Raw genomic sequence first — 16,594 nt, 5'->3', positions numbered from 1 at the left:
ATGTAGTACTACTTAGTTGAGTAGTTCTTGCCATAATCTGGATTAAAACATTACTCAAATCTACCTCTTCACAACTTTACAACTGATGCTCTCAAACACTTTCTCATAAATCTGACTGAGAAAATTCAGCCAAGATGTGCAAAGCTGTCTAATCTAAGCAAGAGGTGCTACTTTTAAAGAATCTAAAATATAAAACATATTCTGGTTTGTTTAACACTTTTTTATACTCAATAATTCCATATGAAACATCTTTGTAAATTGATGTATACCAACTAAAGATGCAATAATACAGATTTGTAAATGATGCTTTTCTCTTAGGATACCCACGCTATTCCACATTAAATCTGATCAAATTCATTTAATTTATGATACATCCATTCCTGCATTTCAGGCCTGCAGCACATTCCAAAAAAGCTAGCTTAGCACGGAGCACCGTGGTTAGCGCTAGCGGTTAGCCAATGCAAACGCCAATGCTTATGCTTAGTGGAAACCTGTAAATCTACACTTATTGTAAATAAATGGAAGCGCTTTACTCACTCAAATGAACAGGTTTCAGGAGAGAAATCTGTGTGGATTAACATTCAGTGCTTGTTTGACTTTAAAATATATATTTCTTTTAAGAAGTAAATTTTGTTTACTTAGCTTAGACATGCTGAATTAGAAGAAAAACATGGCAACACCCCTGCTATTCATTAGTGTTGCATAATGCGCCTTATGTATGAAAATAGACCAGAAAATAGACATTTATTGATAGTGCGCCTTATAATCCGGTGTGCCTTAAAGTAAAAAAAAAAAAATACAGTATATTTTTTTTCTTTTTCCAGATGGCAAAAACAGTGATTGAAACTAAACTGATTGGAGCAGGGAATGTACTAGAAAATTAACCCTTTCAGACCCTGCATCCATTACAATGGAATTCACGTATTTTCTTTATTTTTTAGTTAATGTTTCATTGCATATAACACTATTTGAGAGCTGTTTTCCATCAGACTAGACCATGAACCAGCCAATGAACAGGTTTATTAACCAATAAAGAGTAATGAAACTTGGCGGGAAATCTCGGCCGAGTTCAGGTCAGGCATCGAAATGCAATAGAAATCTAAAAAAAAAAACGATTAAATATTTTAGTTTACTCAATTTATTTGATATATAGATTTTATAGTACAATATTAGAGTCTTCTTTTCTTTGCATTACAGAGAGAAAAAAAGAAATCTTAAATTGTTTTTTTCCATCACTGTTGATAATTCAGGTCTGAAAGGGTTAAGCAGGGCTGAGTTACTATAGAACAGGTTGTAAATGCTGTGGTATGAAGTGTGGCTGATCTGAACTGTTATTCATCATGTAGATCTTACTGGTTTAGTCAGGTTTACAGTGTATCTGGTGAGGCCTTGTGGAGCCTCCCCACGTGTTTGGAGGAGTGTAGGGGGGAATGGGCGGGGCTTTATCAGAGTGGGCGGGACTCTAGTGAAATGGGCGGGACTATGGGACACGCCGACACGTCACTCATTCACTGATTTTTTTTTACTTTTTCTCCACGCGGTGCTGTTTTCAAACCCGGCGGACCGCTGCGCTCCTGTCCCGGCCACCCGAGACCCCAGTACCCGGTAACACAGCGGGAATATCCGCGGAGACATGCTGAGAGGAGCCGCCGTCCTTCTGAAGCGCCGCTGGCCGCCCAGAGCGTCCTCACACCGGCTACTGAGCCTGAAGGTAAATACAGACCCATTAACCCTATAATATTCACATTTACACTCAAACAACTCATTCTACAACTCTAATAACGCTACACAAAACACCACAGAGCTCGTAGCATTCATAATATTCACATTTACTCTCAAACAACTCATTCTACAACTCTAATAACCCTACACAAACCACCACAGAGCTTAAACCACTGATATTAATCACATTTACACTCAAACAACTCATTCTACAACTCTAGTAGCCCTACACAAACCACCACAGAGCTCAAATCAATATATTATTCACTTTTACCCTCAAACAACTAATTCTACAACTCTAATAACTCTACACAAACCACCACAGAGCTCTACTCACTCATATTATTCAATTTTACATTCAAACAACTCTTTCTACAACTCTAATAACTATACACAAACCACCACAGAGCTCTACTCACTCATATTATTCAATTTTACATTCAAACAACTCTTTCTACAACTCTAATAACTCTACACAAACCTCCACAGAGCTCAAATCACTCATATTATTCACTTTTACACGCAAACAACTCATTCTACAACTCTACTAACCATACACAAACCACCACAGAGCTCTAATCACTCATATTATTTACATTTACCCTGTAATAACTCTACACAAACCACCACAGAGCTCAAATCAATATATTATTCACTTTTACCCTCAAACAACTAATTCTACAACTCTAATAACTCTACACAAACCACCACAGAGCTTAAATCACTCATATTATTCACTTTTACATTCAAACAACTTATTCTACAACTCTAATAACTCAACACAAACCACCACAGAGCTCTAATCACTCATATTATTTACATTTACCCTGTAATAACTCTACACAAACCACCACAGAGCTCAAATCAATATATTATTCACTTTTACCCTCAAACAACTAATTCTACAACTCTAGTAACTCTACACAAACCACCACAGAGCTCAAATCAGTATATTATTCACTTTTACCCTCAAACAACTAATTCTACAACTCTAATAACTCTACACAAACCACCACAGAGCTTAAATCACTCATATTATTCACTTTTACATTCAAACAACTTATTCTACAACTCTAATAACTCAACACAAACCACCACAGAGCTCTAATCACTCATATTATTTACATTTACCCTGTAATAACTCTACACAAACCACCACAGAGCTCAAATCAATATATTATTCACTTTTACCCTCAAACAACTAATTCTACAACTCTAATAACTCAACACAAACCACCACAGAGCTCTAATCACTCATATTAATCACATGTACCCCATAATAACTATACACAAACCACCACAGAGCTTTAAACACTCATATTATTCACTTTTACCCTCAAAAACCCAATTTGCAGAGTTTTAGAATGAGTTGTTTGATGGTAAATGTAAATACTATGAGTGAGTATAGCTCTGTGGTGGTTTGTTTAGAGTTATCACTCCTATTATTCACATTTACCCTAATAAATCTTATTCCAAATCTTTGATAACTCATATAGTTACCATATTGTACTTAAAACCAACCTTTAATAACGTTTTTAGTCACAAAACCTTAAACTGCACAATAGCACCACTCATATCAGTCACATAAACCCTAAATTAAATCATAAAACCACCATAGTTCTCATGAAGTTTGCTAAACAGTGCCCAAATCCCTAAAATATACCCTATACCAGTAACTCACCCATACCATCACCATCTAATAACCCATATTAATGGTTACAACACTCCTGTTCTTTAAGTCAATGCTATAACAACTCATTTTAACCCTTTAAACAACCCATATTATTCACAATAACTTTCTATCCACAAATATTAACCCCCAGACCTCATAACTTATTCGACTAAACTCTGTACCACCTCTTATTATCCTTAACAGTCGCACTATTCAATTTAATCCCAAAATAACTCATATTAACCCTTAAACAACTCATATTATGCAAGATAACCATCTAAAAACTTACAATAACTCTATCACCACATAAAATATTGAAGCTCTAACAACCTAACACTTGTCTTACTTAAGTTAACACTGTACCAACTCATGAATTTTATCCTCTAACAGTTTTTTTTTATATTTACCCTTGCACAACTTGTATTGTTAATGTTAATGGTCTAAAAACTCAGAATAATTTTCAATATTCATATATATAACTCAAAAAATGAGCTAATTATATTATTTGTTAACTTGTAAAGATGATCTTGAACTTGAAATCTTTCCACAGCAGTGCAGCCAAATGATACCAAGCATTTTAGTTTATGTTAAATGTTGGAACTACCATTATTTGACTCTTTCTTACAGACTTTAGCTTGCTAAGTAATTTTGAACAGGAACAAAACTTATATCGTCACTGTTCAATGAAAAACAAGTAACTTCTACTTTAGTAAAATCTACTTTACTTTTAATGGTTAATGTAAAAAGAGTTTTTTCAGGTCATTTTGAAGAATTGTTCTATTGGTCCATTCTTCAAGAAAAGTTGACACAGTGTAAGGGACAGTTGACAGTTTAAATTATGTTTTAAACTAAAAATCCACAAAAATGGAGATACTATTTTGTTTTTTATTAGACAGCAACGATATAGAGATAACAAGCTGATGAAGATAAATTCTTATGTAATTATGATATGTATGTTGTCGCTGTCCAATCGAAACACTTATCTCCAAAACATCAACTTTACAGGAGAGACAAGAAACCTTGTAAACTTTCAATAGAAGTCAATGTAAAAAGAGTTAATTTCAGGTCATTTTGAAGAGTTTCTTGATTTTTATCTAATATTTTGATTAGATATTTGTCACATGTGTATCTCCACTCTGTGATTTAGACTCTTGGCATTATACTGGCAGGCGGGAACACCAAACCCGCCAGGTTGGTGTAGTATTGCATCACTCCTGCATGCAGAGACAGACCCTGTTGATATTGCATCACATTTATGGGAGTGTTTGCCAGAAGCCAGAGTGCATCACAGTACAGGATTTCTGTGGTTGATTTTAGGCCCAGACTGCACACCTGGTGCTGGAAGATGGCACGGTGATGAAGGGCTACTCCTTCGGCCACAGACAGTCTTCAGCTGGGGAGCTGGTGTTCAACACGGGGCTCGTCGGGTAAGAAGAATCCTCCATCCATCCTGTTCAAAACCAGAAAACCACTGAATACAATACAAAACACCCAAACATATAATTACAAAATAAAGAGAGCACATCAGTTTCTCTGATTTTGCTATTTATAGGTATATGTTTGTGTAAAATAAACATTTCTGTTTTATTCTATAAACTAGGATCAACATTTCTCCCAAATTCCATTTAGAGCATTTTTTGCAGAAAAAAAAATGGCTGAAAAAGAAACTAAAAACCAAATATTGCAAAGAAAACAAGTTCATATTCATAAAGTTCAAAGAGTTCAGAAATCAATATTTGGTGGATCAATGTTTTGATGGCTTGTGATCATCCATCTTCCTCTTGATTATATTCCAGAGGTTTTCAATTTGGTAAAATCAAGGAATAACATAATTTTTAAGTGATCTCTTATTTTCCCCCCAGAGCTTTACAATACAAAATTATCATTTTTTGAAAAAAGAAAAATAAATTACTCAAAACTTTGTATTTTGTGTAGAGGTTTAAGAAAACATCATTATATCGAATTATTGCAGTATTTTGCTTTGCAACATTATAAAGTATTGATTTTTAATTATTAGCCATAGTTTGCACACAAATATTGGTGTCAGAAGTGGTTCATTTAGTGCTGTGTTTGAACTCTCCCCCCCCCCCACCCCCGTATTACAACAGTATCACAATATATTGAATTATATTAAATCATAACCACTGTAGCCTGATACAAATCATAGCATCAAGTTCTAGCCAATACAGAACCCTAATTTTATTTATTTGTATTTTTTTGCTATATTTACTCTAAAGACTTCAGGGTATTTCTTTATGTAATGTATGTTTTTTATATTTATAGTTTATCTGCATGCACTAACTATTCTACACTTATATATATATAAATATATAATATTGTGGTATTGTAGACTTTTTGTTACATTTCTTTATTTTTATGCTGCAGTATTAATGTGTTAAATTATTATTATTATTATTTTATTAATGGATTGAGATGGCTGGATTTAAAGGTGAACATGATCTGAATATGAATTAAATAGGATCCGCATGTGCGTAACTTTATTTTTCAGTTTACTGATTATTGCTAATTTCATTCACAACATTACTTAAATATATTATATAATAGTACATAGTGCTGAGAATAAAAATGTCATTTTGCTAAATGCTAAATGCTAAATGCTAAATGTTATAAGAACAATAAGTTTAAATGTTAAATTCTGATTTTTTTTATCTGTTAATCTGTTTTTTAGGTATCCAGAGGCCCTCACTGACCCCAGCTATAGAGGTCAGATCCTTACACTCACTTACCCCATTGTGGGGAACTATGGAGTACCAAACACACAGGAACTGGATGAACTGGGCCTGAGAAAGAATGTGGAGTCTGACCGCGTTCAGGTGGGTATTGGTCCCAACCATTAGTCCAGCACAGCTGTTAACTGTACCTCCTAAAACGGAGAATGAGAAAATAAAAAAGTAAGAGGTGCTACTTTGAATAATCTAAAATATATTTCTGGTTTGTTTAACACTTTTTTTTGTCTATTTACTAAATAATTAAAAACACTAAATTTAAAGTGTGACCAAACTTTTAACTGGTACTGTGTATATATATATATATATATATATATATATATATATATATATATATATAATAAAATAAATGTATATAATATTGTGATATTGTATTTTTCTCACAGTACTCTGACTTACAAGATGAATATACACTAGGGGTGGGCGATATGGCCCTAAAATAATATCACGATGTTTCTTAGTATTTTTGCGATAACGATACTCTTGGCGATATGACAAAACATTCAATTAAAACATAAATACACTACAGACTTGTAACAGTGAATGATCCAGAATGCCATGATACTAATTCTACACTACAAAAATCTCCATATATCCAGAACTGAAGTAAAATGAATGCTACTGGACAGATATATTCTGTCTCTAGTAAATATATAATGGAAAATGAGAACAGTGCGATTTTTCCTTTCGCTAAAAACAGCAAAAAAGTAGAACCCTGATGTGATAATTAGGGGTGGGTGATATGGTACGATATTTCAGGATATAATATCGTTCATGATATTTAAAAAAGTTGGCGATATTATCGCGTACGATACGATATGGCACACCCCTAATATACACTGTAGTTAAACAATACAGTAGTTTTTATGGGATGTGTTGTTGGCAGGTCTCAGGACTGCTGGTGCAGGACTACAGTCATGAGTTCAGCCACTGGAACTCGGTGAAGTCTCTGGGTCAGTGGCTGCAGGAGGAGAAGGTGTGTATGGAGAAATATCATGTTATTTAGGACTGAAATGTTCTTTTTTTTTTTTTTTTTAAATCTTAGGACACTCTACTGTAAGTGGAGTTCATTGGCTGCATTGTATTTGGTTTAATGCATCTTCTTTCTTTACCTGTTTTAAAGGTACCTGCTCTATATGGGGTGGACACTCGGATGCTGACCAAGATCATTCGAGATAAGGTAGACACTTTATCCATTGTGATCAATATTACATGTCTTTAGGTCATTTCACTGCACTGTAATCCTGGAAAAGTTGAATTTACTTAAAAAAAAATAGAGAAAAACAGTTGCCTTAAAAAAGTAAAGTAATTGGTAATGAAAACTTAAGTTAGCACAACTTAGAACATCAACTTATTACAACTAAAGGGAAAGTTGATTTAACTTTTTTTTATTTTTGTTATACTATAAGACCGGATAAGTTGAGTTTACTTAACTTTTTTAAGGCAGCCGGTTTGCTCAATTTTTTTTTAAGTAATGGGGAATGAAAACTTGAGTTAGCATAACTTAAAACATCAAATTATTACAACTAAAGGGGAACTTAATTTATTTCTAATGTAGCCCAGGGGGAATCACTACACACTGATGGTGAGTGTTAGTCAGAAACTGTTGGACACACCCAGTATGCAAATAGATTTTGACAGAAGCCAATGGAAAATAAGCTGTTAATGACAAAACAGACTAAACTCAGTTATCACTGTATAAGTTGGTTCAACTCAAAGATCTCAGTTTGAATAGTACAGTATATGAGCCCACAGATGTTCAACTAATTCAAAATAGTTGAGTATTGTTTAGAAATATCCAATTTTATGTAAAACAGACTTAAATCATTTGAGTTCAAACAACGTATGGGTTTACAGTGTGTCTGGGAAAGCAAGCCTTTATGTTTTCTGTGGAATGAATTGTTCTGTGTATTGAATTGTTTGGTTTGGTATTTTTTCAGGGCACAGTGTTGGGGAAGATCGAGTTTGAAGGTCAGCCAGTAGACATAATAAACCCAAACGAGAGGAACCTTGTAGCAGAAGTCTCCACTAAGGTAAACACAGTTTTTTTAGTGTTGTTAGCAGTGTGTTGTTGAGCATTACACTGTTAAAACTCTGTCTTTGTCTTTTTTTTAAGGAAACTCAAGTTTTTGGGAAAGGAAACCCTATTAAAGTGGTTGCAGTGGACTGTGGGATCAAGCACAACATAATCAGATTGCTTGTCAAGGTAGGATTGAACAGTTTTTAGTTCTCTTTGATAAGGTAAAATCTATTTGTAAGTTGGGGCATATTATACGTCTTTTTATACAAGTTAGAATATGTCTATGGGCTATACATAACATGTTCATGAAATTCTTTGCACAAAATCATTCTCACATGAAGAGTCTTAGAGTCTTATCCTCTTGTTTCAGTGCCTTTCAGAATGAGCCGTTTAAGGGCTCTGTCACTTTAATGCAAATAAGCCATGCGCCCCAAGTATACACTGAGCATCTACCACACGTTAAAACACAAACAAGCGAGTTTATGCTTAACCGTGATAAAGGTTAATTGAAAGTTGACAGTAGGTACAGATCCCTCACTCAAACAAAGTCTGCTGTCCAATCCTGCTGTGCACTGTCTGAGCAGTGGGTCGGGCTCTGGTGATGATTGATGGTTAGAGGGGGTTCCAGGGTGGTTCTATACAGGTTTCCTTTTTGTGATGTCACAATAAGGGAGGAGCATCCAAACGGCTCATAGAAGCAAATTATTTCTGACACCAAACTTTTATGGATTTTTATAGAACTTGTATAGATTTTTCTTACATTTGAAGGGCAGTCGAGTCCCAAGGGGAAATACAAAAGCATAAAAAATAAGTTTTATATAATATGTCCCATTTTATGACCCTAAATTGATTTAAAATTGCTTCATATATTGCTATATTGCACAGTCCAGTCAGAATATTATGACCACTTCCTTGTTTTTAGATCCATTATTTATTATTATTTTTTGAACAGCTCCATTGATCATATAGGTCAGTTTGTAGTTTTATAATAATTACAGACTGTAGTTCTGTATCTGTTTCTCTCTATACTTAAATATTATCCTCCTTTCATTCTGTTCTCGAATTTTCTGAACTCCAGCTATTATTATTATTATTATTATTATTATTATTATTATTATTTAGGTGGTGGTTGGTCATTAATTCTCAGCACTGCAGTGATTAGCAGTGATTAGCATGGTGGTGGTGGTGTATGAGGTGTTAGTAGAGTGTGTTGTGCTGATGGTACAGTGAGTGGATCAGATACAGCAGCAGTGCTGCTGGAGTTTTTAAACACCTCATTGCCACCGCTGCACTGAGAAGAGTTCACCAACATATTCACATGGACAGTGTCTGGTGACCACAGAGCTTCTGTCTCTGACTTATTACTTTATCCACAAGGTGGAGCTGTTATTTAGATATTTAGATAATGTTCTTGTTTTTCTTTAGCGTGGTGCCGAAGTTCATCTGGTGCCATGGAATCATGATCTCATGAGTTTGGAGTATGACGGTCTTTTCATCTCTAATGGACCTGGAGACCCGTCTCTGGCTGAAACGCTGATTCAGAACGTTCGGAAGGTAGGTTTCTCTCTTGATATGCACTTTTTTTATATTTAGAATTTTTAGTTTATTTATAGTTGGATGTCGTCTGTTCATCAAGTGCTCATCAAAGTTGACATAAAAAAAATAAATCAAAAATATAATATACATCACATTTTATAGGATTCCCTGCTTTAACACACCCACTGCAGCTCTGGAAGGGCTTGTTAATGAGCTGATTAGTTGAAACAGTGTGTAAAGAGATGGGAAAGTCATACATTCACAAAAAGCATAAAAGTGCATGAGGACCAGGGTTGAAGAACTCTGTTCTAACGGATATGTGTGCATTTCTGTTGCTTTTGTTTTGTGTGTGTGTGTGTGTGTTTGTGTGTTAGGTGCTGGAGAGTGATCGGCCTCAGCCTGTGTTTGGGATCTGCATGGGGAACCAGATCACAGCTTTGGCAGCTGGAGCTCAGTCTTATAAACTGCCCATGGGAAACAGGTACAGCTGCAATAGGCAACCCTTGTAGGGTTTAGGGTTTAGGGCTGCAACGATTAATCGACATAATCGACAACGTCAGCAATAAAAAATGTCGACATAGAATTTCATTGTCAGTGCATTGTCAATGTGTGATGGAGCGCACTACCGCGCGATGTGGAGAAACGTGGGAGGGTTGCTTGTTCTCTGTGTCTCCAAAAATATGAAAACACACCAGATAAGGGACAAGACAACAGCTGTACTCACTGTATATCAGCTCATTACACATTTAAACACATTTAAATCCACAGTTTTAGTGGATCCTGCTTTCTCTGGAGTGAAGTTGTACCAGATCTTCTCAATACAGCACTTTTTCATTTTGAATGGTGTGAAATGAGGGTTTTTTGGCGTTAATGGTAAATATGAATAGTAGCCCAAAAAAAACGCAAACCTCATACTTTAAATTTTCACTTTTGACTAGGGATGCAACAGTTCTCTGTATTTTATCAAACCGTTCGGTTCGGCCTGTTCGGACGCTTTCAGTGCGCCCGCTGAAAGAGAAACGAACGCTCTGCCGCTGTACATAGTGCTGAATGGAGCCCCGCAGTCAAGCAACTGTTTAGGACAGCAGACTCGGCCACATGGCCAGTGAAGATCCTCACTCTCAGCACAGAGCGAGAGGGGCAAAGCAGGAGGGTCAGTAAGTGAGTGGAGGAAGGAACGCCAATGTGGTACACTGTAAACCCATATGTTGTTTGAACTCAAATGATTTAAGTCTGTTTTACATAAAATTGGAATTTTCTAAACAATACTCAACTTTTGTGAGTTAGCTGAACATTTGTGGGAACATATACTGTACTATTCAAACTGAGATCTTTGAGTTAAACCAACTTATAATAACTGAGTTTAGTCTGTTACCCTTTAGTTGTAATAACTTGATGTTCTAAATGATGCTAACTTAAGTTTTCATTACCCTTTACTTAACTTTTTTAAGGCAACCGGTTTCCTCAAATATTTTAAGTAAATTCAACTTATCCGGGCTTACAGTGTGTGTTTCTCCCTCCTCTGCCCTGCTCCTACGTCTCCACCCCACATATTTGTTGGTTGAGTTGATTGAAAAATATTTATGTTTACATTTCCTATTACTGCACTTTATTTAAATTTTGCCTGTTTTGACAAATTGTAAGAAAAATAATTCCTTTTTTATAATAATTTTTGTGATTTGAATTAATCTGTGCCTTTTTTATGCAATTATGGCTCTGCAAAAGTGAGTAGGAGCGCCTTGTTGATTTGAAATAGAAAGGGCTCAAAACGTGCTGCATGTTGGAGCTAAATAATATTGATATATCGAAACCGAACTGAAACCGTGGCCCAAGAACCGTGACACAAATCGAACCGTGGCCACACTGTGTCGTTGCATCCCTACTTTTGACTATATTAAATTTTGCTGGGAAAACCAAAAAAAAAGTGTTTTTTTTTTTGCATCCTCACGATACCAAAGATAACAAAGTGCTTGTGTGGTGTTTATTGAGCAGAGGTGTTGGGGAGCTGGCCGTATCTATAGGTATGGACTCTGATGATTGATCTGTTTGTATTTCTCTTCACCACAGAGGTCAGAACCAGCCGGTGCTAAATGTGATGACGGGTCAGGCCTTCATCACCGCTCAGAATCACGGCTACGGAATAGACAGCGAGTCTCTGCCTCCGGGCTGGAGCCCACTGTTCGTCAACGCCAATGACGGAACCAATGAGGTCAGTTTACTGATATATGTATAAAGATTGTTGTCAGACAGTGGTTACTTTAGTGTTGAGTTTAAACCCCGCCCATTAGATCTCCTCTATCTCTAGATCCCACTTTTCTGATTGGATAAAAAGCTAACTTTTCTTTTACTCTGATTTTAAAAATGATACAGCTGTATATATGGTGGCTACTAGCTGATGCTCATTTCAAATTCAAAGCTCTTACAATCGCCTACAAGGTGATGACAGAACAGCTCCTTCCTACCTGCACTCACTCCTGAAGGCTTACGCTACCTCCCAGCCGCTGCGCTCCTCCAATGAACGTCGCCTCGCTTTACCAAACAAACATTCACACAAAGCAATCCAGACTGTTCTCATACAGAGTTCCCCAATGGTGGAACAAACTACCTTCCACTACCAGATCAGGAGAATCTCTCACTATCTTTAATAAACTCCTGAAGACAGAGCTCTTCAAAGCACTTACTCTCCTAACACCTCTAACTAACTACCTTCTACTACCAGATCAGGAGAATCTCTCACTATCTTTAATAAACTCCTGAAGACTGAGCTCTTCAAAGAGCACTTACTCTCCTAACACCTCTAACACACTAACTACTTCTAACCTCATTTCCTTCTTCCCCTCCTTCACTCCTCTATACCTTTATTACCCTTTGACCTCCTTTAGGCCCTATATAAAGATGTTTTACCTTTAAACTTTTATTACTTTTGCACTTGACTATTGTAAGTCGCTTTGGACAAAAGCGTCTGCCAAATGTAATGTAATGTAGTGTAATATTATGGATATTATTTGTGTATTATTTAATTGCATTATTATTTAAGTTAATTATTTAATTATCACATGTTACGAATGGGAGAAACAATTATTAATTTCTTAATAGAAGATGCTCATGACTGTAGACTTGACAGTGACTACAGTGCCTAATTGTCTGTGGTTCTTTATTTCCTTCTCTCAGGGCATCATGCATAACAACAAGCCCATCTTCACTGCACAGTTCCATCCAGAGGCAAAGGGAGGACCCACAGATACTGAGGTATCTCAGCATGTCTTAACACTGCAGGCTTTTGTGAATAAATAAATATGTTAGAAATACTATTTTAAAGTTACATATTTGTGGTTTACATTAATTTAATTTATGTTTATGTTTATATTTTGCTGGTATAGTTCCTGTTCGATTCCTTCTTGTCCCTGATAAAGAAGGGGAAGGACGCGAGCATTGTGTCGGTGATGCCGAAGAAGCCTGTGCTTCCACAGAGAGCCCAGGTGAGGGAGACACAGCACTGTGTGAACTGCAGGAGAGATAAAGCAGATTACTGATTTTTTTTATTATGAACAGTTTACATTCTAATAAAGAGAAATTGAGATTAAATTGAGGATTGAGCTTCCTGATGGATGTTAGAGATGTGTATTAATGATTTTTTTGCTGTACTGGTTTTGTGCAGGTCTCTAAAGTATTGGTACTGGGCTCTGGTGGTTTGTCTATTGGTCAGGCTGGAGAGTTTGATTATTCAGGATCACAGGCTGTTAAAGCCATGAAGGTGAGTTCAGTAGAACACCCTACTATGGGTGTACCATACAGTAATATATCAGGACCAGTACAATATCACACTTTATACACACATCATCTCATTCAGTGTGTTTTCTTACTTTTTCATTTTTTGATTAATAGATTTTTCTTTTTTTTAAATATATTTTGTGAGAATAGAATCAGTTGCAGCACATATCCAAAATGTATATATCTATAGTGGTGTCAGTCGATAAAGATAAAAAAAAAAAAAAAACTGATTAATCCCAACAATAATCTGTGAAGACATAAGCATTTAATAGTGGATATTTCAATTTAAGTATGACGTGATATATGTATTAGTGGCACCAATGTATTCTTTTTTTAATTGTATTGATCACAACAATATTCTAAAATATTTTTAAAATTATGAAAAAAGAAAACAAAACACTACAGCCTTTTTCACTTTATTATAAGAGAAAAAAATAATTTGAAATATATTAAATTATTTCAAATGAATAATTTCTTAACGTATCCATAATACGTATCCGTAATCCATAACACATTGTAATGATGAAACTGGCACTCATCAGGACCGCCCCAGAAAAGTAAGAGCAAGAGTTTACTCACTTGTACAGGATCAATTCATCAGAGTTACCAGCCAGATAAGAGCACCTTAATGCTTCACAGAGTATGTTGGTTTAAGACTTTTAAGTTACTACATGATTCCTTATGTGTTCCTTTACAGTCTGGATGACTTCAGTATTCATTAATAATGTAGGGAAAAAAAAAACCAGAAATAAAAACATTGAATGAAAATATATATATATATATAAGAGACCACTTAAAAATGATGAGTTTCTTTGATTTTACCAAATTGAAAACCTCTGGAATATAATCAAGAAGAAGATGGATGATCACAAGCCATCAAACCAAACTGAACTGCTTGAATTTTTGCACCAGGAGTAAAGCAGCATAAAGTTATCCAAAAGCAGTGTGTAAGACTGGTGGAGGAGAACATGATGCATGAAAACTGTGATTAAAAACCACCAGGGTTAATCCAACAAATATTGATTATTTCTGAACTCTTAAAACTTTATGAATATGAACTTGTTTTCTTTGCATTATTTGAGATCCGAAAGCTCTGCATCTTTTTTGTTGTTTCAGCCATTTCTCATTTTTTTCTGCAAAAAATGCTCTAAATGACGATATTTGTATTTGGAATTTGGAAGAAATGTTGTCTGTAGTTTATAGAATAAAACATCAATGTTCATTTTTCTCAAATATATACCTATAAATAGCAACATCAGATAAACTGATTCAGGAACTGAAGTGGTCTGCAGTAGAGTGATAGACATACCCTGATTTGTGCAGGAGGAGAACCTGAAGACCGTGCTGATGAACCCCAACATCGCCTCAGTGCAGACTAATGAGGTGGGCACCAAGCAGGCGGACTCGGTCTACTTCCTGCCCGTCACGCCCCAGTTTGTGACGGAGGTGATCAAAACCGAGAGGCCTGATGGCATCCTGCTCTCCATGGGGGGCCAAACTGCTCTCAACTGTGGTGAGTCGATTCAGACCCTTTCCAATACAGCCAGAGACCTCATTTATATACTGATCATCACAAGTTTGGGGACACTTCTCATGTAAAACTTTGATATAATAGACACCACTTATACACTACAGCACTAAATTAAACCCTAAATATACAGGGGTTGGGTAATGAAACTGAAACACCTATATTTTAGTGTGGGATTTTAGGTTTCATGGTTAAATTGGAGCAGCCTGGTGGCCAATCTTCATTAACTGCACATTATTGCACCAGTAAGAGCAGAGTGTGAAGGTTCAATTAGCAGGGTAAGAGCACAGTTCTGCTCTAAATATTGCAATCCACACAACATTATGGGTGACGTACCAGAGTTCAAAAGAGGACAAATTGTTGGTGCACATCTTGCTGGAGCATCTGTGACCGAGACAGCAAGTCTTTGTGATGTATCAAGAGCCAAGGTATCCAGGGTAATGTCAGCATACCACCAAGAAGGACCAACCACATCCAACAGGATTAACTGTGGACGCTGTAAAATGAAGCTGTCTGAAAGGGATATTCGGGTGCTAACTTATTTTATTTTTGATGATGATTATGGCTTACAGCCAATGAAAACCCCAAAATCTATGTCTCAGAAACTTAGAATATTATACAGTAGGAGACCAATTGGTACTTTTTTGGCAGTGTGGGCAGTGTTCCAAATTGTGCTGGAAAATGAAATCCACATCTCTATAAAAGTTGTCAGTAGCAGAGGGAAGCATGAAGTGCTGTAAGATTTTGTGGGAAAACAAAACTGCACTGACTTTAGACTTGATAATAAAACACAGTGGATCAACACCAGCAGATGATTAGCATGACTCTCCAAACCATCACTGATCATCAGTAAATTTTATATTTCATTTGTAAATCAAGGGAGCAGAGTCTGGAGGAAGAGTGGAGAGACACAAAGTCCAAACTGCTTGAGGTCTAGTGTGAAGTTTCCACCAATCAGTGATGGTTTGGAGAGACATGTCATCTGCTGGTGTTGATCCACTGTGTTGTATCAACTTTTATGGAGATGCAGATTTCATTTTCCAGCAGGACTTGGAACACTGCCCACACACATCTAATCTAACATATGTGCGTTTCTGTCTATATGATCAGGAGTGGAGCTGTTTCGCAGTGGTGTCCTCCAGAAGTACGGAGTGAAGGTTTTGGGGACACCTGTTGAGTCCATCATGGCCACGGAGGACAGACAGCTGTTCGCTGATAAACTGATGGAGATTAACGAGAAGATCGCCCCAAGTATCGCAGTGGAATCGGTGAGGGTTTGTTTATTTTTGCACCTTGGTCTATCATGAGAACCCTTGTGAAAAGGAACTATACTTAAGAGCATTAAAAGTATGTTCAAATTTAGATAAAGGATATATATATATATATATATATATATATATATATTCATGATATAATCATTTAAAGCGCATTGCTCCATTTTGCACCAGGAGTAAAGGCATAAAGTAATCCAAAAGCAGTGTGTAAGACTGGTGATGCATGAAAAAAACTGTGATTAAAAAACAGGGTTATTCCACCAAATATTGATTTCTGAACTCTTAAAACTTTATGAATATGAACTTGTTTTCTTTGCATTATTT

At 36.1% G+C, this 16,594-nt stretch overlaps 1 protein-coding gene across 1 annotated transcript in view; it reads left to right on the top strand.

Moving 5' to 3' along the window:
- The first annotated feature begins 1,521 nt into the window (after positions 1–1,521).
- Positions 1,522–16,594, top strand: part of cps1 (carbamoyl-phosphate synthase 1, mitochondrial) — a 92,680-nt gene continuing 77,607 nt past the window's right edge. The window contains exons 1-15 of the mRNA XM_022680069.2: positions 1,522–1,711; positions 4,712–4,821; positions 6,084–6,228; positions 7,028–7,117; positions 7,265–7,321; positions 8,082–8,174; positions 8,258–8,347; positions 9,587–9,715; positions 10,072–10,178; positions 11,765–11,906; positions 12,869–12,946; positions 13,078–13,176; positions 13,356–13,451; positions 14,792–14,981; positions 16,107–16,264. Coding sequence (XP_022535790.2) covers positions 1,634–1,711; positions 4,712–4,821; positions 6,084–6,228; positions 7,028–7,117; positions 7,265–7,321; positions 8,082–8,174; positions 8,258–8,347; positions 9,587–9,715; positions 10,072–10,178; positions 11,765–11,906; positions 12,869–12,946; positions 13,078–13,176; positions 13,356–13,451; positions 14,792–14,981; positions 16,107–16,264 — 1,662 coding nt within the window. The 5' untranslated portion in view covers positions 1,522–1,633. The remainder of the gene's footprint in view (positions 1,712–4,711; positions 4,822–6,083; positions 6,229–7,027; positions 7,118–7,264; positions 7,322–8,081; positions 8,175–8,257; positions 8,348–9,586; positions 9,716–10,071; positions 10,179–11,764; positions 11,907–12,868; positions 12,947–13,077; positions 13,177–13,355; positions 13,452–14,791; positions 14,982–16,106; positions 16,265–16,594) is intronic.

Source organism: Astyanax mexicanus, chromosome 11 (genome assembly GCF_023375975.1).
Source record: "Astyanax mexicanus isolate ESR-SI-001 chromosome 11, AstMex3_surface, whole genome shotgun sequence".
NCBI lineage: Eukaryota > Metazoa > Chordata > Actinopteri > Characiformes > Acestrorhamphidae > Astyanax > Astyanax mexicanus.
Note: the sequence above shows the minus strand (reverse complement) of the source record. Positions and strands in the feature narration are given on the sequence as shown.